This window comes from Natator depressus, chromosome 9, assembly GCF_965152275.1.
Source record: "Natator depressus isolate rNatDep1 chromosome 9, rNatDep2.hap1, whole genome shotgun sequence".
Lineage (NCBI taxonomy): Eukaryota > Metazoa > Chordata > Testudines > Cheloniidae > Natator > Natator depressus.
This window is the reverse complement of record NC_134242.1, coordinates 21630930-21658339: the sequence shown is the minus strand read 5'-3', so window position 1 is coordinate 21658339 and position 27410 is coordinate 21630930. Positions and strand designations below refer to the sequence as shown.

Here is a 27410-nt window from a genome sequence, read left to right as displayed (position 1 = left end):
ATATTTAAAACATCAGGAAACTAATATACAAGACATTCTGAGAGAAGAGATCCAAACAGACACTTAGGGTCATTGAAATTAGGCGCCTAGGTGCCTATCTGTATCATTAGATGCCTAAATACCTTTAAAAATCTGGCCCTTAGTATTAATGGGAATCAAGAAAATCCTCCGTATATTGAGATTAGATGAATTTGTATACTTTAATACAGAACTGTGCTTAATATGCAGTGGTCCAAACCCCCCCACTTCCCATCCAAAACAGAAGTCTCTACCCACTGCTAGCCTTACCTCAAATGTAACTTTTTAGAAACACACCTCTGCATAAAATTGATTGGATTCCTCTTTACGCTGGCTGCTTATTTCCATTACTTTCTGGCTGAACAATGAAAAAAATTAGCTTTACTTTCCATTTTCCTGTCCTAACATACTGCTACTTTGTTCAGATTGTAAACTCTGTTACAGAGGCATTTCCAGCTCTAAACAAAGATATACTATTATAATTTCTTTTATAAAATAATCACAAACACTTCTAAGTATTACATTTGGGTTGGGTTTTTTTAAACTCTACATTTTGGGCCTGAGTTTTAAAATTGAGTGCACAAATTGTTAGTTGGTATGTAGAGCCTGGTTTGTATGGTACAAGAATGATCGCTTAAAATACCATTTTACAGGATCAAGGGCCCAATCCTGGTTGGTGTTGAACATGCTCAACACTGTGATAGTTAAGATTACTAATGCTTTAACTTGGGGTTTGATACTGCGAGATGCTGACCATCCTCAACTCCCACTGAAGTCAATGGGAATTGAAGGTTCTTGGCATTTTGCAGGATCATGCCTTGAATATGTATGGTTTTTTTTAAATAAGGCTTTTAAAATGTGAAGTGCTACGTGAATGCTAATCGCTTAGTTTAAGCAGGCATGTTGCGTTTAAATGAACTTTTTTAAAAAAACTAAAAACACATTTGTTGATACGTTGCAAACAGTATTTTTAAAAATCTTTTTTTTTTTTAAAAAAAAGAACTGGCATCAAAATTAACCTACCATTTGGAGCTCATGTGTGCTGAGTTATTCCCATAGCATCAATCCAAAGACTCATGCTACTGGGAAATCTTCACTGTTAAGTGTAAATCAATCAACCTATTAAAAATTAATTTCAGTGGGGACATAATCAGTCCCTTGTATTTTAACTAATGGAATATACTGCACTTAATTTGATTATAGAGGAAGGGTGTCAACATTTTTGTTTCAGAGTAAAGTAGACTACATTTCAAATTAAATGTATGTGCAGTAATATTTAAGATGACATTTATACTGCATTTTCACATTATTTTTTACAGCTTTTTCTTTAAAAAATAAATAAATAAGATGAAATCCTGGCCCCAGTGAAGTCTGTGGGTGTTCTGCCATTTACTACAGTGCAGGATTTCACCCCATATCTTAACTAGAATTTCTTGCTTGCACATTTACGTCATTTAGTAAAGCAGCACACATTCAGCACTTTTCGGGACTGTACTTTTATATTTTACCAAGGAATATTATCCCAAAAGTTTTAGAGTAGCACCCGCATCTACTTGAAAGATACAAGATCACTTATACATGATGTACATAAGGAAACTTGAAGCAATATGATCCAACTAACAGCCTGGAGCCAACAGGATGAACCCCAGTCATTTCATAAATGATTTAATGACCAAAAAATGGTTTCACTGTAGATAGGTGTAGTAGGTCTACTAAAATGCAATATACAAATACTTATAATATACACTTTTTGTACACTGGAGCCAATGACTGGCTCAACACTTTGATTTACCCAGCTCAGTTTTAATGTCTGAAACTCTAGGATTTGTCTTCTCTTCCCATATTTAATTCTGTGGTACTTTTAGCTACACCCTACCTAAAAAATTAGTTTAAAGAAGGGACTGGGTAGTAGATGCTTGAGAAGTAGTTACAGTCTGTTGGAAACTGCCTTTCCTAGGTTGGAATCTTAGAGATAATATGCACCAGTTCTGACTTGTTCTTGATTTTTTCCTGGAGATGTATGTTTAGTATCTTTAGGCTCTCCTACATTACAAATTAGTATGGGCAAGTGATGAAGTAGCAATGTATTTGACTGTGACCCCTTACATGCAACTGAAGAGTGGTACATACTACTTTAGGAGGAATTACCATCCAGCTCTCATTGAGTTGAATGATAATCAGCAAAAAGCAGAGATTCAGAAATGGGCAGGGTAGTGGGGGCAAAGGACAGGAAAAGATAAGAGGAAAATTGGGGTATTAAGAGAGAACCCTGCCCCACACACTCTTCAGTCTTGTCCTTCACATATTTCTGCAGATGGGGGTGATCCGGTGTACTGATTCTGGGACTAATTAATCTAGAGAACCAGTTTAAATTTTTTGTAAAGGATCTATTATTTCAATAGCATTTAGATAAAAACTAAAAAAAAAAGCCTTGTACAATAAATAGTTCAGACATAACAAGAATTCCTATAATTATCCTAACTGCTAATCTCAGTATTTCAGATACTCAGAAAGAAAAAGAAACAATTCTCCCCATGAATTCCATCAGTAAACTAGATGTATGGCATAGCATTTCCATTACTGCCTGCAAGTTGTTGCATAGATCTTGATAAACAAACTGCAAGATGTCTGAAATATAGATCAAAGTTACTTCATTTACAACTGACAATACAGGTTTAGTAAATGAAATCATAATTATCACTATCGTCATAGAAATTAGCATCACTGTTAGAGGGTTTATAGACTGGAGCAATTCCTTAGACTGTCCTCTTTCCTTCTCACTGCCTTTGTGACATACCTTCCCTTTTGAAATCAGCTTTATTTTTGGAGTGAGGATCTTGTTAATCTGACCAATTTCAGTTTTGGACCACACATCCTTCAATAGCTGTCCTATTCGTGGATAAACTTCAACAGGTTTGATATCTGGTAGTTGCTTTTGTTTCAAAGCTTTTATGCGTTGGCGCACATCATCAACCTTTTCAAGGAAAAGAAGTGGAGACTCCTCTTCTTGAACAGATGTATTCAGTGACATTAAATCAAGCTGTTCTTCTCTGATTCTTTTCATGTTTTCAACGAGTGGTGCATATTCTTCAGAAATGTGAGCATTAACTTCATCCAAAGCAGCTAGCAAAGCCTGCTTTTTATGCTCCAGTGTGTCATTAAGTTTCTTAAAATATTGCAATACAGCTTTCTTATCATCTTGAACAATGTTTTCACAATGAGATTTCTGTTCTTCCAACTTTTCAATGAGGAAACATACATTAGTCCAATGTTCATCAGTTAATTGCTCAAGGAGTTTCCCAGGAGTCTCCTTTTCTTTCATGTAGGCACTCTGAAGGTCATCTATGGGATGACCATGATGTTTACCTATTGTAAGACAATGGCCACACACTAATTTTCTATCCAAAAGACAATAAACGTTTAATGGCTGCCTATAATGTTCACTACATGTTGCAACATCTGGGTGGTCTTCTTGCTGATATTTGTCAATGATAGCCTTTAATGCAAAGTTGATAGGTAATGACTCAGTACCAGATGGAGGAATTTCAACAATACTTCTACAGTTGGGACACTTCAGTGGAAGTCTTAGTGGTCTCCATATGGAAAAGTTGCTTGATAGCTGAAGAATGCTTTCCAGACAATTTCTACAAAATGTGTGAGAACATGGTAGTACACGTGGGTCTTCAAATATACTATAGCAAATGGAACAAGTTAATTCCTCCTCAAAATGATGCATTTCCTATAACAACAACAAAAAAAATAGCCCATTTATACAATTTAGTTTATATATAATGAACTGGTTTAAAATAAATTACAATTTTAAATGACCAGCCTACAGTAACATGGAATTTATCAACCAAGGTCCCAGCTGCTAAACTGGTACTTTAGCTGTTATTCCTCAGTGTCTGAAGCTGTCCTAGTGTTCCTGCCTTCCTAATAATTTTTTTATGGTAAATAACTTTATATTTGGGTAGTTAGTTTTAACATATAGTTAGACGGCAATTTTGGGATTAGGGGTTCCCCCAACCCAATTGCTCTCACAGTTCGGGGGAACCTAGTATGCCCAAGATCCCTGGACTTCAAGTGCTGCATAGCCTGTCCCTGGGTCTTCCCAGTTAGTGATCCCCATGACTCCTGCTTATATTGCCAGGGGAGGATCATGTTCCCTCCAGATTCTTTTCCACCTCATATACAACAAACATTCAAATGCCAACTCTGAAGACATGATGGAGCATTCCATGAGGCCCCAGTCTGATCCTGGACCTTCTAACCCCCCTGTACACAGGAACCACAAAGTAGTGCCCCTCCAGACTTGACATTCCCTTGTCCTATGGAGACTCTAGCAGGCAGAGATGAGAGGAGAGTAAAGAAGCATCCTCATAAGAAGCAGGAGAAATCCCTCCCAGTCAGACAGGTGAGAGTCCGCACCTCAGTATGGGCATGTCTGAAGCTCACAAAGAGCAAGGGTCAGTACTGGGGGCACTGAGAACCAAGTATACTGCAAAACCACTGCCTGTACGGGGGGTGGGAGAGTGGGAAGGACCAACCATAGCACCGCCAAGGGAGAAAAAGAATCAATCACTGAATGTACCGGCAGTACCACACCACAAGGAGGAAGACTCAGTGGTCCCAACACACAGCAGGTGATACTGAAGATCAACACAACTCTGTACTGATGGTTCTGCCTAGAGACTGAAGTCCCTCTCACTCTCCATCTGCTAAACCTGGTTATACCATCCTCCATGACCTAACAGTTTATACTGACCCAGAGTTGAAAATACTCTCAGAACTGATCATTCCCAGAGGGGCTACATAGTCGCTGTGCTATTCACTGGTCCTATCTACCAGCCACAGTATCATGAGATGTGGTACCAACAGCTTCACCTCTAGAATGCAAAGTCTCATGCTCCTCCAGCAGGTCTGAGGCCAACGCAGTGGGTCTTCAAACCAGTGTGAGATATAAGATTACCCCCAACAGGGTTCCAGAGTCTCCTGGGCACCCTTTCACTCTCATAAAATAAACTATCAGGTGTAGAACCAATGGTACCCTCACCAAACTCATAAGGGTACAGAGGGCACCATCTCTGTAACCGTAAGAGCCCACATATTGGACCTACTGGGGCACCTGGAATCCATACTATAGATCTCCTGACTTCAAGAGAATCTGAGCAGGAGTTAGAGATCACCTTCCAGAGAAGAGCTTCAGCCCCCTCAAGAGTGCTATGAGGAGGAGGAGGAACAGCCCAAGCAAGCATGTCCACTCAATCCACCTGCAGCTCTCTTGTCCTCATCTCCTAATGAGGCAGTTGCACTGGCCTCACCATTGCCACCTGATGATCACATAAAATTTCAGAACCTCCTGAGGAAGATCACAGGGGCTCTCCAGAGTCCCCTGGAGGAAGTTCAGGACCCTATCTACAAGCTGCTGGACATCCTCTAGAACATAGCAAGTAGGCACTTCCAGTCAACTAACCATATTGGAACCAGCCAAGACAATTTGGCACACTCCAGCCCTCCACGCCTTTATTCTGAAAAAGATGGAGAAAAGATACTTTGTTCCATCTAAAGAGCATAGTATTTGTTTTCCCATCCTGCCCCAAATTCCTTAGTGGTCCAGGCAGTCACTGAATTCAACAGACTCCACCAGCCTAGATCCACTCCTTCCAACAAGGATGCCAGAAAACTGGAGGGCCTTGGAAGAAAGTTTATCTTCCACCAACCTACAATTTCATATAATGAATTGGCACTGATGTCTAAATATTACTTTATTCACTAAAATAAATTGTCTGAGTTTGCTAACAAGCTTCTATAGGAACTCAGGCCTCAATTTCAGGCTATTTTTGATGAAAGATAAGCTGATAACTGATTGTTCCTCCAGGCAGAGTTAGATGCAGCTGACATAGCTTCCTACTCCATGGCAACTGGTGAGTTGTTACACACCCTCAAAAGACTCCTGGGCAACCCACTGGTCCTTGGGGCACACACCCCAGCACCTCGGAAGAAGTACTCCAAACTAGCTTCATACAGACAACATCCTTCTCATCAGCCATTTTACCATCAGAAGGCCACTGAACCTTCCCAGAAATACCAGAGAGTACACTGCAGCAGAAATGTATGCTTTCCCACTCATCCCCCTCTAACCTCATGTCCTTAATAAGATCAAGCAGGACAAAGCGACAGTAATCCTAGTTGCCCCTTTGTAGCTGAAACAGTTTTGGGTCATCAGAATCCTCCAAATGACCTCTCATCTTCGTATATGCTTACAGCTGCTTCCCACTCAAAATGAAGGCTAAACCGACCAACCCACCCCTTCACTTCACAGCCTGATATTTGGACTGACAACAAACCTAGAGAGGTCATACTCAGAGGAAGTCCACTCCATCCTCAATAAACAGAAGAAAACTGCTCAATCTTCACCCACCTTATGACTGAGATTTTTTTTTAAGGGTCTCATCAAAACCAGCTCCTAACTGGGAACTTAATCTGGTCTGTCCGCACTTATGAATTCATTATTTTAAACTTTGGCCTCATGCTCTCTTCTCCATCTATCTATGAAAGTGGCTGTCCTGATGGCTATCACCATGGCCAGAAGAATTAGGTAAATTTGGGGCACTTATGGTAGACCGTGTTCCATAAAGATAAGGTAAACTGAAATTATACCCCAAATTCATTCCAAAGGTTCTCTCCAAATTCCATCTGAATCTATCCATACATCTATCTGTCTTCTATGCAAAATCTCATATCACCAGAGAGGACAAGACGCTCCATTCTCTAGATGTCCACAGAGCTATGGCTTTCTACCTGTAAAGGAAATCCCTGGGATTATTTGTTTCTGTTGTTGACCAGATGAAAGGGGAAAGCAATCTCACTGCAAAAATTCCAGAAATTGATTTCCAGCTACATTCTGCTTTGTTGTGAACAAGTGGAAACTCTTCCCCCACATCAAGGCATGAAGGCCCATTTGACCAGAGCACAAGCCACCTCTGTCGCTTCTCTCCAGGGTACACCACTCATAGAAATCTGTAGAGCAGCAACATAGTGTTCAGTACACACCTTTACTAGACATTACACCCTGGTGCAGGCTTCTTCTGCAGATGCATCCTGGGGCACAGCAGTCCTGCAGTATCTGAGGTAAAACATAGCTCCTCCCATCCTCCTCCTTTGAGTTACTCACAATGAATACACACAGAGACCACTATTTAAAGAAAGAGAAAGGTTGCTTACCTTACCATAACTTGAGTTCTTTGAGATGTGTGGTCCCTATGGGTATTCCATTACTTTCTCTCCTCCCCCTCTGCTTAGGATCCTTCCTGGAGTAGGAACTGGAGTGCCAGTTGGTCCTCATCACCCCTTATGCTCTGAATTCAGAGCCACGGGTACAGACTATCGATGCAGCTAATGAAGAATCTTCAAATCTTAGGTGCATACACATCCTCAGTGAATACCCTGAAGTACCACACATCTTGAAGAACTCGTTACTGTAAAGTAAGTAACCTCTCTTTTCCAACTTGTTCTGTATGGCAAAGCTGAAAATTAGGAGCTTACTGAAGGTTGCTAGAACATGACAGGAGGAGAGGAAACAGGAGGGACTGGCACCACCAGTGGGATCAAAGCAACCAAGTGGGAAAGAAAATCCAGGTGAGAAAAGAACTAGTCAATAAAGTCATTAGGACTTTATACTTCTAAATCCCTTAGGTGTTTTGGAAAATCTCCCTGATGGCCCTTAACTTTTTTCAAAAAAACAGAACACTAATTACATTAAAAGATAGTTATAAACATACTTTTCTAATGTAAGCAATCGTAGTCAGCACAGGGAAGTTGCACAATTGTGAACAGAAGGGAGATGGGTCAATGCTATGAAAATTAGCTCTCCTGCAAAACACAGGGTATAATCCCTGGCTGCTAATAAAATATAATTGTAAATGTCCATGGCTGCGAGCTATTGCCAAGCACATTGTTTAATAGCTTCTAATTTCCCAGTGATTGCATTATCTTTATTTAGATTATTGTTTTAAAATATTTAGGGCTCTCCTGAATTATAATACCTTACATAAACCCAGATTTAATTCTACTACATCATTACTCCTGGGGAAATTCTGTGCTGCTGCGCGTGCGCATAATTAACAAGCCCCACATATTTTTAACTTTTGCACAGAAAAAAACGTCTGCCAAAATGTTGCTGCAGTTCCGCCTTTTGCCCACCAGAGGGCGCTGTTGCGATAGCCCAAAACAGCAGCTCCCCACCAGCTAAGGAAGAAAGAGAGCCTGCCTTCTTCACAGTGGGCCAGGTTAGGAGACAGGGGCCATGGGGAAACAGACAGCGTGCAGTACTAGGGAAGTCAGACGGGGCACATAAGCGCTATTGGGGGAGGACAGACTGGAGCAGGGGCTGAATGGGAGTGGAGGCACAGGGCCACAGTGGGGAGGGAGGTGCAGGGCCACATAGTGATGGGGGAGGGGTGCAGAGATACAAAGGGACAGGGGGTGGCTGGAGGGATACATGTGGACAGGGGGTGCAAGGACACATGGGGGTGCAGGAACACAAGGGGACAGGGGCAGATGTGTCTGACTGAATGGGAGAGGCTAGCGGTCAACCAGGGTCTGCATGGGGGAAGCTCCCTAACAATCCCTCCCCATTCCCTCCCCTGCAAAAAAACCCTGTTCCATACTTTTTCCACTCGTACCCAACAACCCTCCAAGTTCACACCCAGTCTCCTTCCCAGCAATTTACTTCTCTCTCCCTCAGCTCCTCCATTATCCCTGACTCCCTTTGCACTGCTTCTGAGGAGTGCGGGAAATACGGTAGTTTAAATGAATTATTACTCAGAGTTCTGTATTAATATGCCTAGTAAGGAATCTATTTGTCAAAAAACATTTCCTGAATCTTTTTTGTTGTTTTGTATTGTTACAGATATTCCTGCTAACAGGTATTTTTAAATAAATGACCAAAATAATTGAAACTGGTCTGATTATATTTTGCTATTCTGACAAATAAAATATGCAGAATTTTAAAATATTGTGTGCAGAATTTTTAATTTTTTGGTGCAGAACTTCCCCAGGAGTAACATCATATTGTTCTCCTATAACATTACTGAATTGATTAAATGTATTAAAATGTTCTGGTGCACACAATAGATTCTAATTTACAAGTACTGTGTTTAAAGGGTCACTCATCATAAGATCGTGTTTCTTTTGTTTGCTTTTTACATCCTTTTGGTACACCACAAATTTAGGCTTAATCTAAATTCCATTTCAGACCATTTACATGTTTCATTTTTTCCTTTCAGCCAATTTAGTGAAATCACACTTACGTCACAAATGATCACATTAACACTAACTTTTCTAACAAATTATTCTGCTTCTTTGTGATTGTTTTATTAGGAAAATTAATGTTAACACTGATCACTGCAGCACTTTTGCCTCGTCCCTTTAATTGATTCTGTAGTTCAATTATTTAGATTTTGCTGCATTATAAAAAGCACTTTACCTAATCTTTATTCTGAATCACAACTCCTACTAGGCTCCAATTCTGCAATTGATAACATGCTGGTGGACTGCTGCACCTGCACAAATCTCCTTTAACTTTCCCTTTTTATGGCTATTTGTTTAATTAGGATGATAGCTAATCAGGAATTCTGTTAATTAAATTGTGTTTTATTCAAATGTGTTTCTAATCTTTTTATTGTATCATGACTTGCAGCTGGTTTTGTAGTGGTAATTACTGTATTTGCATAACATGTGTAATTGATCAGTTGACATCTATGATGTCTGACATGTGGTGGTTTATTTCATGTATGTGACTTGAGGAAAAAACAGCTTCTCTATTCAAAAGCTTCAAGACTGGTGTTGGGGAGGAGGTGTGTTTTTCTTTCTTTTAGTTCCAAAGATATTGCGAGTCAGATCATTTACCATCGCATTTTGGTGATAAATAATCAGAATTATACTAATACAACATTATTTAAAGACTGAGGAATACCTTTTTGTATTGGAGAATGACAGCCTTTGTTACTTCGTTGATACAGCTTCAAATCAGCAAGTCTACAGTGGGCTGTATTTGTTGGGCACTCACGTTTATGAAATATTTTTGATTTCGTATGCACTGTTATTTTTATTTCAACATCAATAATATTGCAGGTCAAAATTAAGATCCTTTGGCAGAGCTGGGTGAGGAACCTGCCAATGCCACCTGGCTCAAACCAGTGCTTTTAGTTAGCTCAATTAATTCTCAGAGTAAAGACACATAAAATAAACTATTCAAAAATGTCAGATTCATGAGTATTTTGGGACTTGTATTTCAAATTAACTAAAATACTGATTTAAACTACTAAGTCTGTTTACTTCTATTCATATTGTAATATTTAAGTAAACAGGGTAGTTATTATGAATTAACAGATTTAGCACATAGCCCTGAATTTAAAAATAAATAAAGACAAATCATTTTAACCACACACCTATATCTTATACATCAGGAAAAAATTTATCAAGGGAGATGGACATCCTTTCATTCAAAAAAATCATTGTGGCCTGTTCTCTTTATGACATGTGCAGATTAATTTTATCTTCAGGAAATTAGTTGGAAACTGCAAAATATTATGTGTCCTCACCATAAGAAAAATCAAACAATTAATGAATTTACAAGAAAGCTGTTAGCACTGTTGTGAATCATCTCAAACTATGAAAAAGAATACATATTGAAAACAAACAGCATTTACCACCAGCAAATACGTTTCTTCCTAGTTTGTTCACAGCTACAAGCTAAAAAAGTAACAAGTGCAACCAACCTGTAGGTCTGTGTTCAGTTCAGGACAAAACTGTTTCATAACTCAAGAACCATACAGCTACTAGCCAGAGGGAGCCAAATTCCCATTACCACAGAAACACCCTGGAATGTTTCCCAGGCAACAGAGATTTAAAGTGTGTTGGCAGTTGCTTAGTGAATAGGTTTCAAAAACTTAAAAAAGGATTTACCACAGTAACTTTTGTTTTCAGCATGTACTGCCATCACAGATCAACACTACAGAGTGTGGTCACATGGCTACAGAACCTTGCAAGTTAGGCGTGCACACACATCCCCTAGCACAACATTCCACTGTTCAAGGGTTCTATGAAGGAGAACTCTGGTAGATATGACAATGAATTTCTCCATCTTTATTGTCACTACAGTCACACACTTCAAAAGACTATCCAAGAAACTGGTGCTGACATTTGGCAAAGGTATTGTCAAGGTTCCTCCCCCACTCTGAACTCTAGGGTACAGACGTGGGGACCTGCATGAAAAACCTCCTAAGCTTATCTTTACCAGCTTAGGTCAAAACTTCCCCAAGGTACAAAATATTCCACCCTTTGTCCTTGGATTGGCCGCTACCACCACCAAACAAATACTGGTTACTGGGGAAGAGCTGTTTGGACACATCTTTCCCCCCAAAATACTTCCCAAAACCTTGCACCCCACTTTCTGGACAAGGTTTGGTAAAAAGCCTCACCAATTTGCCTAGGTGACTACAGACCCAGACCCTTGGATCCTAAGAACAATGAACAATCCTCCCAACACTTGCACCCCCCCTTTCCTGGGAAATGTTGGATAAAAAGCCTCACCAATTTGCATAGGTGACCACAGACCCAAACCCTTGGATCTGAGAACAATGAAAAAGCATTCAGTTTTCTTACAAGAAGACTTTTAATAAAAGTAGAAGTAATTAGAAATAAGAAATCCCCCCTGTAAAATCAGGATGGTAGATACCTTACAGGGTAATTAGATTCAAAACATAGAGAACCCCTCTAGGCAAAACCTTAAGTTACAAAAAAGATACACAGACAGAAACAGTTATTCTATTCAGCACAATTCTTTTCTCAGCCATTTAAAGAAATCATAATCTAACACGTACCTAGCTAGCTTACTTACTAAAAGTTCTAAGACTCCATTCCTGGTCTATCCCCGGCAAAGACAGAATATAGACAGACACACAGACCCTTTGTTTCTCTCCCTCCTCCCAGCTTTTGAAAGTAAAATGGTCATTGGTCATTTTGGTCAGGTGCCAGCGAGGTTACCTTTAGCTTCTTAACCCTTTACAGGTGAGAGGAGATTTCCTCTGGCCAGGAGGGATTTTAAAGGGGTTTACCCTTCCCTTTATATTTATGACAGGTATCATGCATTTTTAAAATTCTCATGTACTGCTTGCTTTCCCATGACTCAGCAGTTGAGGATCATGTCTGAGTTGCTCTTGCACAGAGCCTTTCCTCTATAGACATTGAGGAAGCAAAAGATAATGTCTATATTCGGTTTCACTCTGCTCCTGACAGCAATGTTAAGGAACTGCAGGAGCAGTTAAGTTTGGACATCAGGGGACTGAAGTAAAGAGGTGAGGTGCAGGGAGACAGAAACCAGAGGAGAGCCCAAAAGATCCAAGGAAAGGGGATGGGAAAGACAAACAAGTTCCAGGAAGGGAGTTAGCAAAAAATAAGCAAGATGCTTACTGGGCTGTATAGTTAGGCCCATTATTGTGTTCATTCCAGCAAGAGGGTCATTATTTAATCTCTGCAGATTTATACAGCCAGTACCCTGACACCTTTGTGTTAAGTATTCTTTGCAAGAAACCCTGCAGTTTTCTGTTATGGCACATCCAAAGCTACCAATTTTGACTATATACCAACGAAGGGTTCTTGTCCATAACTTCATTAATATTTGCCCTATAAAAAGGCCCAAATTGCCTGATAATGATTGAAATGTACATGGAAGTATATTAAAAGGTAAGACGTAAAGGACTGAAGAATTTAAAAGTCACACAAGAAAAAAATATTGCAAATAGACAATTTTATTTTTATTCTTTAGTATTTATGGACAATAAAATATGCTAAAGAAAAGACAGGTTACCTACCTTTCGTAACCGTTGTTCTTATGTGTTGCTCATGTCCATTCCATTCTACCTGTGTGTGCGCCCATGTGCATAGTCAGAGATTTTTGCCTTAGTGGTATCTGTAGGGCCGGCAGAGGCGTCTTCTGGAGTGCTGCGCTCATGCGTCGGTATGTTAGGCACCACTGGCCCTACGCCCTTTCAATTCCTTCTTCCCAGCAATTCCAACAGAGGGGAAGGAGGGCGGGTAATGGAATGGACGTGAGCAATACATCTTGAAGAACAACAGTTACGAAAGGCAGGTGACTGATTTTTCTTCTTCGAGTGCTTGCTCATGTCTATTCTGTTCTAGGTGACTCACAAGCAGTATTGCTGGAGGTGGGCCCAGTGTTCACGGTTGTGCAGCTTGCAATACTGCTCTGCTGAAGCCAACATCATCCCAGGCCTGCTGGGTAGTCACGTAGTGGAACGTGAATGGATGACCAGGTAGGAGCCCTGCAGATATCCTGGATTGGCACCTTGGCCAGGAAAGCTAGCAATGAGGCTTGCTCCCTAGTTGAATGGGCAGTCACAATCGCCAGTGAAGGCACATTTGCCTTTTCATAGCGGAAACAGATGCAGGTGGTGATCCATAATGAAATTCTTTGGACGGACACTGGACAGCCCTTCATTCTGTCTGCTACCATGATGAACAGCTGTGTTGACTTATGGAACGGCTTACTTCTTTCGAGGTAGAAGACTAACGCTCTCCTGACATCCAGAGAGTGTAATCTACGCTCATCTTGTGTCCTGTCTGGCATGAAACTGTGAAACTACCTCGGGCAGAAAGGTTAGATGCAGCCGCAACCAGACCTTGTCCTTGTAGAACACTATCTAGGTCGGCTCTGAGGTAAGCGCCATAACCTCAGAGCCCCTACAGGCAGATGCTATTGCTACCAGAAACAGACCTCAATGGTTTGAAGAGGAAGCCAGGGAGCCTCAAAAGTATGAGATTTAAGTCCCCCGGGTCACGGACCTGAGGGTAGAGTCACTCCAGACCTTTTAAAAATCGCACCATCATGTAAGCGAAGACCAACCTGCCCTGGAACAAAGGATGGAAGGCCAAAATAGCGGCCAAGTGGATCTTGATAGATGAAAGAGACTTGGGGAGTTCCCCACCTTTGGAAGATCATGCCGGCTACCTTCAGATGGAGCACCCACTCGTGGTGAGAGAAGAAGTCCCTGCTTAGGTGATCTGCTAGCATGTTCCTGGCCCCCGGAAGGTGACACGCTTCTAGATGGATTCCATGGTTGATGCAGAAGTCCCATGGACAGAGTGCCTCTTGGCAAAGGGCTGAAGATCACGCTCCGCTTTGCCTGTTGATGTAGAACATCGAGGCTGTGTTGTCCGTGAGGACTCTGGCCACTCTGACCGACAGGTAAGGTAGAAGACCACGCATGCTCCGCGCACTGCCCTAAGCTCTTTGACATTTATGTGTAGCATTGACTCCTCTGGGAACCACATACCTTGGGTCTGGAGGGTGCCGAGGTGCGTCCCTGATCCGAGGTGTCCTAAACCAATTCGACTGAGTGAGGAGCGCTGATGAAGGGAACTCCTTCCAGGACTTTTCCGGGGTCGGTTCACCATCGCAGCGTGGTAAGTACTGTCACAGAGATGGTGACAACCTTCTCCAGGTGGTTCCTGGACTGGGAGTAGACCGTCGCTAGCCATTGCTGCAGGGATCGCATCCGGAGCCTAGCATGTCGCACCACATATGATATCAGAGTGTGCACAGCCGGCAGCATGTGTTCAGGTGACCCTCCCCCCATGTCCCTCAGTCCTACAGCTGCTCTTGGGACCCTCCTGCTGGAAGTGCAGAACGGAGGGAGGGGGGAAGTGAAGGAGGGAGGAGGGTGCTGACTTCAGGGTGTCCTCTTACCCCCGCCCCGGTACCCCATCTCCGCAGAGCAGGGCTGAGGGGACAGGCTGGCTCAGGAGGACTCGAATCTGCTGCGGTCTGAGTGCCGAGTGTCTCTGTGCCTTTCTTAGAGAGACAGTGCACTATTTCTGAGATTTCCCCAGCAGCCAGCTCACAGTCTCTGTCATACACACACACTCTCTCTCTCTCCCCCCTCCCATCTCCGCAGAATGGGGGAGGGGAGACAACAGGACTCAGGACACAGCAGGAGAGCTTTCAGGGAGTATCTTAAAGAGACAGCACCCGGCTTTTCCCAGCCACGTGTCTCTCTCTCTCACTCTCACACACACACACACTTTCTCTGTGTCGCACACACTCACCTCCCAACACATACTTGTATTATTGTTGTTACTTCTTGGTACTTCCTGCAATGCATATATATTCTCTGTAATTTTATTCTTTCAAAGTGTTATTTTAGTGTTTTGACTGGTCTATGCATTTCATAATTTTTATTTCTCTTACACTTAAATGTAATTCTTTGAGTAGTGAGCTCTAAAATGCCTAACCTGTCCTGGCTGGAGTAATTATCCCTATGGTAACTTTTTAAAAATATGTATTATATCTAGGTTTTGTTTCACATGTGCACCAAGGTATGTGCCTAAAACAAAATTTATTCCACACATGGATGGAAAAAATTAGAGGGAACATTGGTGGGGATGCAGGGACATATAGGGACAACGGGTGGCTGCATGGGGGACAGGGGCAGATGTGCCTAATTGAACAGGAGAGACTAGGGTTCAATCAGGGTCTGCATGAGGAATGATCCACAACCCCCTAATAATCCTTCCCCCCAAAAAATAGTTCCATACTTTTCCCTCCCACACCCAAACAACCCTCCAGGTTCACTCCCAGGCTCCTTCCCAGCAATTACTTCCCTTTCCCTCAGCTTCTGCATTATTCCTGACTCCCCCAAACCTTTGGACTGCTTCTGGGGTGTGTGGGAAATACATTTCTGTATTGTAATGTAAATTAATTATTACTCAAAGTTCTGTATGCTTACTAAGGAATCTATTTGTCAAAAAACATTTCCTGAATCATTTTTTGTTGTCTGTATTGTTACAAACATACTTGCTGAAAGGTATTTTGAAATAAATTACCAAAATAATTGAAACAGACATGATTATAGTGTGTTATTTTGATGAAATATGCAGAATTTTAAAATACTGTGTGCAGAATTTCCCCCGGAGTAGCTTATCCAGAACACCTCATCTAGTTCTGGAAGAACACTTCATCCAATTCTCTGAGATCCAAAAATTCAGTTTGACTCAGGCCAGTCCTCGCTTACACACAGCCCCCCAACCTGAAGCAAATACTCACCAGCAACCATATGCCACACAACAAAAACACTAACCCAGGAACCTATCCTTGCAACAAAGCCCGTTGCCAACTCTCTCCACATATCTATTCAAGGGACACCATCATAGGACCTAATCACATCAGCCACACTATCAGAGGCTCATTCACCTGCACATCTACCAATGTGATATATGCCATCATGTGCCAGCAATGCCCCTCTGCCATGTACATTGGCCAAACCGGATAGTCTCTACACAAAAGAATAAATGGAAATAAATCAGACGTCAAGAATTATAACATTCAAAAACCAGTTGGAGAACACTTCAGCCTCCCTGGACACTCAATTACAGACCTAAAAGTCGCAATTCTTCAACAAAAAAAAATTTCAAAAAGAGACTCCAATGAGAAACTGCAGAACTGGAATAAATTTGCAAACTGGACACCATTAAATTAAGCTTGAGTAAAGACTGGGAGTGGATGAGTCACTACACAAACTAAAAACTATTTCCCCATGCTAATTTTCCCCCTGCTGTTACTCACACTGTCTTGTCAACTGTTTGAAGTGGGCCATCCTGATTATCACTACAAAAGTTTTTTTTCTCCTGCTGATAATAGCTGACCTTCAGCAGCTGACAGCTGAAGCCAAAGAAGTCACGGAGGTCCACTAAAGTCATGGAATCCATGACTTCCATGACTAAATAGTATACTGGATCTATGAAGGTAGGTGTGGTGATTAAGGAACCACCCCAAACACACTAAGAAATCTGTTATCTACACCCAAGCACTCAGATACCACAGAATATGCTCTCAGGAGAATGTCTAGAATATACACCTCAAGCCACTCAAAACTGCCTTCATAAAATAAGGACACTCCACCAAAGAAGATTGCATCATTAAATGGGCCACGCAAATACCCTGAGAAAACCTGCTTAAATACAAAAATAAAACCCTCTCCAACCACACACAAATTGTCACCTACCACCCTACACTGGAACCTATATGGGGTATCAAACAACTACAACCTGTATTTGATGGCGACCCTATCCTGAAAGAAATCTTTCCTGAACCCCCTCTTCTGGCCCGTACCGGTGATGGTACCGGTGATGGACCTCCTTCAAAGTCATGCTAATTACCTTTTGAACTCCCAACTTGTCAAAAGACATGAAATTGTATGAAAGATCCTTGGGTCCTGATTCTGTCATCTCAGATCTGCTTAGGCTATCAGGGGAAGTTTGAGTCACAAGACTGAGGTCCCAGTTATGCTGGTACGCCCTGAATATGATATTTGGACATTGGACTATAACCTATGAACTATTTCTAAAAGAACTTTTTGCAACTACAAAGCTCACCATCTCTGCTATGAATCTGCACCTAAATGAACTGAGCTCATGTCCGTATGTATATTGATCTTTTAACCATACCATCTCTCTTTTGTTTTTTAATAAAGTTTAGTTTAGTTATTAAGAATTGGCTGTAGCATGTATTTGGGTAAGATCTGGAATATTCAATAACCTGGCAGGTAATGTGTCCGATCCTTTGGGATTGGTAAAACCTTTCATTGTAAATGATGAAATAAGATTTACAGAAACGTTCATCATATTTGATGTGGATAGCTGGATGGAGGCCTGAGGCTGGATCACCTTAAGAGAACTGTGTTGTTTGGACTTCTGAGTAACCAGTAAGGTAATAAAAGAAGCTGTTTTATACTGGCTTGGTAAATATCAGTACTGGAATATCCACCATCTTTATGCAGATTGTCTGCCCCATTCTTTGCAGTTCACTCTGACTCAGTGATCATAACTAGCTCCCCACTAGGACCTGGTCACTGGCTATCACAATATGTGCTACTCCCGGGGGAATTCTGTGCCAAAAAATTAAAAATTCTGTACACAATATTTTAAAATGTTGTATACCTTATTTGCCAAAATAATACAATATAATCACAACAGCTTCAATTATTTTGGTAATTTATTTCAAAATATCTGTCAGAAAATATGTCTGTAACAATACAGACGACAAAAAAGATTCCACCAGGAGTAGAGTTAAAGAAACTCCTATGACAACCCAGTTCCTGTTTCTCTGTTATGCTTCTGTCGGTCACCTCAGTCTGGGTGTGTCACGTGTGCCAGCTGGACACATCTTGGGAGAAAACTCTGCCCCTCCAGTCTTTTAGTTGATTCTCATTTTTTCGTTTTGCCCCCATATGATTACCATATTTCAAGTTCCCAAATAGAGGACACTACCGGGAGGAGAAGCTGGGGGGGGGGTATTGGAGGGGGTATTTGGGGCACTAGAGGGTGTGTGTACTGGGAGGGGGCATTTGGGGATGCTGGAGGGGTGCGTGTGTACTGGAAGAGACTATTTGGGTGGTGCTGGAGTGGGCTACACAGGGTCCCCCCACCCCAGTCCAAACACCCACACCTCCTCCCGTCCCCCCAAGAGCCCAGCTGCAGGCTCCATTCCACGCAGCTTTGTTACTGTCCCACCAGGCAGAGACAACCCATACCTGTTGATGGTGGGGGGCTCGATCACCCCCAGAACACCTCAAATCACACCTCCCTGGTAGGCTCCCCCTTAGGCTCAGTTTCCCCTCCAGAAAGCAGGAGCTCCTTCCTGCAGATCCCATCTATTCCTCCTGCCTCTCCCCGGCTCCAGGAACTGCCACACAGGGAGGAGGCCTTGCAGCACCATGTGACCAAGCAGGGCTGGCAAACCCAGGAACAGCAGCCCACCTGTGCCTCCCACATAGCAAGCTGGGGAGCTGGGCTCTTCCAAAGCCAGTAGCCCCTAGCAGCAGCCAGTGCCAATTCTGCAAGAAAAAATGAAATTCTGCACACAATTAATGTTCTGCATTGTGCAGTGGCACAGAATTCCCCAGGGAGTAACGTGCTGTACCTCATCCTGTGCACTAAATGCCCCAACAACAACTATGTGGCAGACATGCCAAACCCACCAAAAACTCGCAGAAATTGGGCTTGATTTTATCTTAATTAGCTTGTGAGTTGCTTGTTGGCTAGTTTTTGGCCTGTAGCTTGTTGCTTCTTTTTTTTTTTTTTATCAGCTCCCAGCAAGCCGGGGCAAGGGGAGAAGAGAGTTAGGGGGTGCACAGCGGGCCCACCACAGTTCCAGACTGCATGCCGGGGGATCTAGTCACATAGAATTTTGGGGTTCTTAGGGACTGGCTTGTTTTGAAATGGGGTTACCTTGATTTTTGGCCTATTGTGAAAGTCGGGGTGCTTATTTACCGCATGAAAGTTGGCAACTGTCCTATGTGGGTGAAAACAGACCATCACTACTATGCTCTCAGATGAACTCAGACAGGAAAATGATAAAAGATAAAATCACCTGTGGGTGAAAACTTTTCACAAAGCAATCACTCTAAATCTGACTTATCAGTCCTCATCCTCAAAGGAAACCTGCACAACACTTTCAAAAGACAAGCCTGTGAGCTTAAATTCATAAGTTTGCTAGACACTAAAAATCATGGTCTTAGTAAAGACACTGGATTTATGGTTTATTACAACAATCTGTAATCCATTAACCATTGTTTTTGTCCTATGACTACAGGGGTTAATAGGCCACTTCATCTTGAATGGCCGCTTAGAACAGTGGTTCACAAGCAGGGGTACGTGTACCCCGCGGATACTCAGAGGTCTTCCAGGGAGCACTCAACTCATCTAGATCAGTGTTGCTCAACCTGGAGGTTGCAGCCCCTGGGCGGGGGGGGGGGGGTCCATAGGACAGGTTTAGGGGGGTCACAAGTGCAGAGCTGGCATTAACGGGTGACAAACAGGGCAACTGCCCAGGGCCCCACACCACAGGGGGCTCACACGAAACTAAGTTACATACTTCAGCCCCAGGTGGCAGGGCTTGGGCATCAGACAAGACTCAAAAGTGAAAAAACAGGCTCAAGTATCACACTGAAATGTAAGTACAATATTTATATTCCAATCAATTTATTATATAATTATATGGTAAAAATGAGAAAGTAAGTAATTTTTCAGTAATAGTGTACTGTGACACTTTTGTATTTTTATGTCTGATTTTGTAGGCAAGTATTTTTAAGGGGGGGTGAAACTTGGGGTAGGCAAGACAAATCAGATTCCTGAAAGGGATACAGTAGTCTGGAAAGGTTGAGAACCACTGGCTTAGAATATGTGCTATCTACTTATGCTAAACTATCCCTTCAACCTTGTATTTAGCTGTGACATTTTGAGTACCTTCCCCAGACCTCAGGAAGAGCTCTGTGTAGCTTGAAAGCTTGTCCCTCTCACCAACAAAAGCTGGTCCAATAAAAAATATTACCTCAATCTTCTCTCTCTTACATCTGTGTTAGGAATATATTCAGAAGTTTTTCACCGTTCAGCTGAACTGGTGTCTGTAATATAGGTTACCAGCAGTCTCCCTTCATTAAGGGACCCTATGTTGCTAACAGCAGTTCACCTGAATGATAGGGTTGCCAGTGCCGAGTATATGGGGACAATTACCTCCCTGTGTCTTATGTACAAGACTCCTGTTAATACACCCTAGAATATTATCCTTTTTTGCAACAGGATCACACTGTTGACTCATATTCAATTTGTGATCTATTATAACCCCATCCTTTTCAGCAGTACTACCACCTAGCTAGTTATTCCCCATTTTATAGTTGTGCATTTGATTTCTCCTTCCAAAGTGAAGTATTCTGGACTTTATTGACTTTCATCTTGTTCAACTCAATTCGTTAAGGTCATTTTGAATTCTAATCCTGTCCTTTGCAACCCCTTCCACCTTGGTGTCATCTGCAAATGTTATCAGCATATTCTCCACTCCATTACCCAAGTCATTAATGATAATATTGAATAGTACTGGATCCAGAACTGACCCCCCTGCAGGGACATACCCTTCCAGTTTGACAGCAAACCACTGATAACTATTCTGAGTATGCTCTTGCAATCAGTTGTGGCCCCAGTTTAAAGTAATTTCCTGTAGATGCCATTTGCTTATGAGAATGTTACGTGGAACGGTGCCAAAAACCTTACTAAAATCTAGATATATCATGTCTGCTGCTTCCCCTCTATGCACCAAGCCAGTAACTTTGTTAAGAAAAGGAAATTAGGTTGGTTTGGCATGATTTGTTCTTGATAAATCCATGCTGGCTATTTCTTGTAATCCTATTGTCCTTTAGGTGCTTACAAATTGATTTATTAATAATTTGTTTCAGTATATTTCTGAGATACTTCAGTTAGTCCCTTATGTGCCCTACGATGCATTTCATCAAGTCCTGCTGATTTGAATACATTTAAGTTATCTAATATTCTTTAGCCGGTTCTTTCCCTATTTTGGCTTATGTTCCTTCCCCCTTGTTGATATTAATTGTGTGAAGTATCTAGTTCCATTAGCCTTTTTAGTGCAGACTGAAACAAAATAGGTATTAAACACCTGAGCCTTCCTGAAGTAAAAAGAAAAGGAGTACTTGTGGCACCTTAGAGACTAACCAATTTATTTGAGCATAAGCTTTCGTGAGCTACAGCTCACTTCATCGTATGCATCCGATGAAGTGAGCTGTAGCTCACGAAAGCTTATGCTCAAATAAATTGGTTAGTCTCTAAGGTGCCACAACTACTCCTTTTCTTTTTGCTAATACAGACTAACACGGCTGTTACTCTGAAACTTCTTGAAGTAATCAGTTATTAGCTCTCCTTCCCTGCTAATTAGAGGACATACACTTTCCTTCATCTTTCTCTTCCTCCTAATGTATTTAAAGAACCTCTTCCTATTGCCTTTTATGTCGCTTGCTAGCTGTAAACTCATTTTGTGCCTTAGCCTTTCTGATTTTGCCCCATACATGCTTATGCTATTCTTTTGTACTCCTCCTTAACAATTCATCCATGTTTCCACATTTTGTAGGATTCCTTTTTGATTTTCAGGTCGTTAAAGAGCTCCTGATCTAGCCATATTGGCATCTTACTATTCTTATCTTTCCTTAGCATTGGGATAGTTTGCAGTTTTGCTTTTAATATTATTTCCTTAAGAAACCATCAGTACTCCTGAACTCCTTTTTTCCTTAGATTTTCTTCTTTTGGGCCCTTACCTACCAGTTCTCTGAGTTTGTTAAAGTCTGCTTTTTTGAAGTCCATTGTCCTTATTCTGCTGCTCTGACTCCTTCCTTACCTTAGGATCATGAAATCTATCATGTCATGATCACTTTCACCTAAACTGTCTTCCACCTTCAGGTTTACTACCAATTCTTCTCTTTTGATCCAAATTAAGTGTAAAATGGCTTGCCCCAGTTTCTTCCTCCAATTTCTGTAATAAAAAAGTTGTTCCTAATATATTCCAAGAACTTATTTTAAATTTCATTTGACCATATTACTTTTCCAATGGCTGCCTGGGTAGTTAAAGTTCTCTATTACTACCCGGTCTGATGGAATACGGTGTTCAATTCTGACTGCCACACTTTAGGAAAGATATGGATAAATTGGAGAGTCCAGAGGAGAGCAACAAAAATGATCAAAGGTTTAGAAAACCTGACCTATGAAGAAAGATTACATGTGGGCATGTGTAGTGAGGGAGGATCTGATAACAGTCTTCCAATAAGTTGATGGGTTGTATAAAAAGGTCTGTGATCAATTGTTCTCCATGTCCACTGAAGGTAGAGCAAGAAATAGTGGGCTTAATCTGCAGCAAGGGAGATTTAGGTTAGATATTAGGAAAAACTGTCTAACTACAAGGGTAGTTAAACTCTGGAATAGGCTTCCCAGGGAAGTTGTGGAACTGTCATCATTGGAGGTTTTTAAGAATAAGTCAGACAAACACTTGTCTAGGTTTACTTGTTCATGCCTCAGTGCAGGAGGCTAGACTTTGTGACTATTGGAGGTCCCTTCCAGCCATAAATTTCTATGATTCTCTGAATTAATGTTAGGCACAGTGAGAAAGTTTTCAAAACTATTCTTAGTGTAGATAAGGCCATACAATCTTTCAGGATAGGGAAGACCTGCATTTCTGTTGTAAAAAGCAAGGGGATAAAGGAGCAGACAGATGGTCATATTCATTTTCAGGTCACCTTTAAGCAAAAAGGTAATAAAGCCTATTCTCAAAAAGCTTGGCTCAGTCTCATCTCTTAACAACATATTCCCTATTTCACATTCATTAAAACTAGTGGAGCTTTGCCTCAAAGAGTTTCCCACAGTGCTGGTATACCACCAGCTTGTGATACCACTTGTGATACCACTTTTCAGCAAGATGCCAAGCACCAGCAGCTCATATCGCTTCCAGTGAATCAAATTAACTTGTGTATAAACTGACTATTTTTGTTCTTAGTCTCCTTTCCTTAACCTTAAATTGTGTCCTTAAGAGTGTCCTTAACTTGTGAGCTCTGCAGAGAAGCCACAATCTTTCTTCAGTGTTTGAAATGTACTTAGTACATAATGGGTGCTACCATAAATAAATAAGAATTTGAATTTAGAGTCCTGGGCTAACCAAAGAAGGTGGAACTTTAAAATTGTTTCAACAACTAACAAAATAGTAACAAAGTAGAACTGGCGGATATAGTGTTATTTAGACTTTTTCTAAGACCTTCTGATAAGAGTACATCACCAGATATTGTTAAGGAAACTTGCTAACTATGAAGCAAGAGATAGTGAAATCAAAATACATTAGTGGGTACACCAGGAATCAGGGTACTGGTAGGACAGGGGCTAGATTCACAAGGGACTTAAGCCACTACTGACCTCCTCATGTGCACAAATCCAACATTTAGGTACCACTGACATTCACAAAACCACTGCTCAGCTGCCACCTAACCCTATAGGCACGTAAGTTTCTGCTGGTGGGCATGCACAAAACTGCCTACATCCTGATGCCAAGCTACTTGGTGCCCTAGCTCATGCCTAAACCCCAACAGGATTCTCAGACTGGGCATCATCTCCCCTGTGTGTGCACCCCATTGTATCCAATAGCCCAGTGTCCACACCCCAGGTGACGGCCCTAACCACTGAGCTACAGAGTTATAAAAATAGCAAGAAAGTATCTATCACACAGTAAATATGTATACAAAATGGAACAGCTTCAACATGAGAGATTTCCGTGAGCCCAACCAGAGAATACCTAATAACCTGGTGGCGAGGGCACTCTCCTGGGAGACCTGGGTTCCACTCCCTGCTGCAAATCCAACAGAGTGGGGATTTTAAGACGAGTCTCCCCACTCCCAGGCAAGTGACTTAACCACTGAGCTACTGGCTATAATAGGGTGGTATTCTCTCACTATTCCCTGCCCCACCCCCAAAACAAGGCTAATATGGGATGGACACCTAACTCCAAGAAAAAGTCCATGGCTGTGAATCCTGAGCACAGACAGCCACCTCCCTCCAGCCTCTCAGTCAGGTAGCTAAGGCCAGATCAATGGAAATCCAGTATTTAAGCCCCACTTTCTCCTCTGCTTTTCACTTCAGGCCAGTTTAGTCAGCTTCCTTCTTGCTGGCTTCTCTGAATTCCTTTCTTAGGCTATGTTTATACTGTGCACCTTGCAATGGCATGGCTGTGCTGCTGCAGTCATGCAACTGTAAGATAAGCAGTGTAGCCGCTGTTTGTCGCCAGGAGAGAGCTCTCCTGAGGACAAAATAAAACCACCCCCAACGAGGGGCGGTAGCTTCATCTACAGGAGAGCGGCTCCTGCTGACGAAGCACTGTCCACACCAGGGCCATCCCTAGGCATACGCGGCTGAGTAGGGCACCCGAAAATTTGGGGCACCATTCCCCTTGCTGGCTACAGCTGGAATCCTCTTTTCTCCAGCCTCTCCCCCGCGCTGGGCCAACAGGCTTCTCCCCACCCTCTCCCTCACTTGCTCACTCCTCAGCCAGCCAGCTGAGGGCCCCAGTCTCCAGCTCTGCAGAGTCCGACCCAGCCTTGGGGAGCCTAGGGCAGCGCAGACCCAGCCCACCGCTGCCCGGAGCAGAGTTCCTCCCTGGACACTGTCTGCCCGTGCCGCTTGGTCTCCAGCGGGGGCCAGGACAAGAGGAGCGAAACTTCCATGTTAGTTGGGGGGGGGGGGAGGGCTCAAAGTGACAGTGCACTCACTGTCTCTCACACTTCCCTAACACACACACACACTGGCTCTCACACCCACATACACTCTGCCTCTCACAAGTCACAGTCCCCCAATACAGATTGTCTCACACTCCCCAACACACACTCTGTCACATAGTCACACATACACAGTCTCTCTCACACACACGTTCTCGTATTATTGCTGTTATTACTGCTTGGTATGTCCTTTCAAAATGCTCGTGGTGAGCCAGGAGTTGCTAGGGGCTGCAGGAGGGCCAAGGGCTCTGGCAAGATGCAGCCTCCATGTGACAGCACGAAGCCTGTCTTGAGTCACTGCCACAGCATCTGCTGTGTAGGAAGCTCAGTGTGGGTCAGCAATTGGCGGGGGGGGGGAGGTTCTTAGGGTCCTCCTAAGGGTGGGGGTGACGGCTGTGCCCCCTTGACACACTGGGGTCAGCAGCACCGGCTGGGGACCGCTTTCAATGGAGCATTAGGGCATCCCTTTAATAATACTGCGTAGGGCATCATAAATCCTAAGGACGGCCCTGGGCCACACTGGCACTTTTCGTCGTTTAAACTTTTGTTGCTCAGGGGTGTGAAAAAACAAAACAAAAAACAATCCCGAATGACAAAAGTTTTAACAATGAAAGTACAACGTAGACATAGCCTTAACCACACAACTGTTCCCTATATGCCTGGGCACCCACCTCAAGGCTGTGAATTCCACAGAAAGGCAGGGTACTTAGGGGTTAGGCATTGCAATGCTCAGCATTGCAATAACTAAGTCTCTTTGTGAATCCAGCTCCTGCCGCTTAATGTCTATATTAATAACCTGGAAGAAGGGGTGAATAATGAAATGACATAATTTGCTGAAAGATACAAATATAGAATAGTAGAAAATAAGAATCAGGGCATCCTTCATCTCTGGGAAATAGTGCAGAATCAGGCAGCCTTATAAGGACCCCTCTAATTCTATGCAGTGTTGTTGTAGCCATGTCAGTCCTAGGATATTAGGGACACAACATGGGTGAAGTAATATCTTTTAAGTTGGTCCAATAACGATATGACCTCAACCACCTTGTCCCCCACAAGTCTTAATTTTTTCCACGCAAAGGATATTTCTGCTTGGGGAGAACACAATGCTGGAGCCTGTGCTGAGCACAACCCTTAGCTCCAACCTGCTCAACAATCAGCTGGCCTGGGATAGCTCAGTCAGAGGAGAGCAGCAGACCCTGACTCCCTGAGCTTTCTTGTCCAACCAGTGGTCTCAGTAGCTCCAGCTGAAGAAAGAAAAGGATCCAAACACACTGACTAGGAAGCATCAGCCCTTCTCAACCACAACTCTTCTCCCCCTCAGAACTGGTGCGTTTTAGGAGGACTACTAAAAAGCCTGACCGCCCTTACTCAATATGAGCTGTCACAGCAGCATCAAATGAACTGCTCGGGTCAGTAGTTTGTGAAGCACTTTCTTATTAATAGTACTACAGGAATATAAGGTACAATTAAATCCTTTTTGTAATTAAAAAGGGAGGGGAAACCGGACATACCCACTGTGAAGGGTAGAGGCAGCAGGAGTATCACTTACCAGCAAAAAGAAAAGGAGTACTAGTGGCACCTTAGAGACTAACCAATTTATTTGAGCATAAGCTTTCCTGAGCTACAGCTCACTTCATCGGATGTTGTGGTTTTCTGTCCCAGTTCAACTGTGACTTTAGCAAGAAACACTTTCAATGTACACAACGCCTTCCAGCCAAAAACCTCAAGACACCTTTATAAACATTCAGCATATTTATTAGCACAAGTTACTTTAATTCAGACATTTTACACCAGCCCCTCCTGTGAAGGAGCCATTATCCCCACAGACACGGAGAGGGCAAGCGACGCGCCCTGCAGCGCCTGGAGACCACACGGCGGGAGTCCGGCCACCAGCACCCGCAGAAGAAAGGGCGGCAGCTGACCCTCACCAGACAATTACACCGCGCTGCCAGGGCACAGGTACCCTGTCTAAGGCCCGTCTTTAGCTAGCCCCCGCTAGAGCAATGGGGGTACGGGCTACTGCCCGCAGCCTGACCAGTGCCTTCCCCTTTAAGGGTCCCACAATCCGCAATGCTTTAATCCTGCCCGTCCGTTAATCCCTTTACAAACGCCAGGCCACACAGGCCCATCCACCAGCCCCGCTCAGCTTCCCCATGCCCCTCCCCCCGTGGTTTGCAGGGAAACTCACCTCGCCCGCACAAGATTCCCCTCAGGCAGCCACTG

General features: G+C 42.7%; 1 protein-coding gene across 6 annotated transcripts; it reads right to left on the bottom strand.

Moving 5' to 3' along the window:
- TRIM59 (tripartite motif containing 59) lies at nt 1-27410 on the bottom strand. 6 transcript variants are annotated; one of them, XM_074963662.1, is made up of 2 exons: nt 27376-27410; nt 1-3757 (listed from the first exon to the last, which is right to left on the bottom strand). In XM_074963662.1, the coding sequence occupies exon 2, from the start codon at nt 3752-3754 to the stop codon at nt 2525-2527; it is 1230 nt and encodes a 409-aa protein (XP_074819763.1). In that variant the 5' UTR covers nt 3755-3757; nt 27376-27410; the 3' UTR covers nt 1-2524. The 6 variants fall into 6 exon arrangements, with proteins under 6 accessions (XP_074819763.1, XP_074819760.1, XP_074819761.1 ...); XM_074963659.1 differs by lacking the exon at nt 27376-27410 and adding an exon at nt 18630-18648; XM_074963660.1 differs by lacking the exon at nt 27376-27410 and adding an exon at nt 12894-14999.

Excerpts from the sequence above, each read along its gene's own strand:
- TRIM59 (XM_074963662.1), bottom strand. The coding sequence starts at position 3,754 with ATGCATCATTTTGAGGAGGAATTAACTTGTTCCATTTGCTATAGTATA.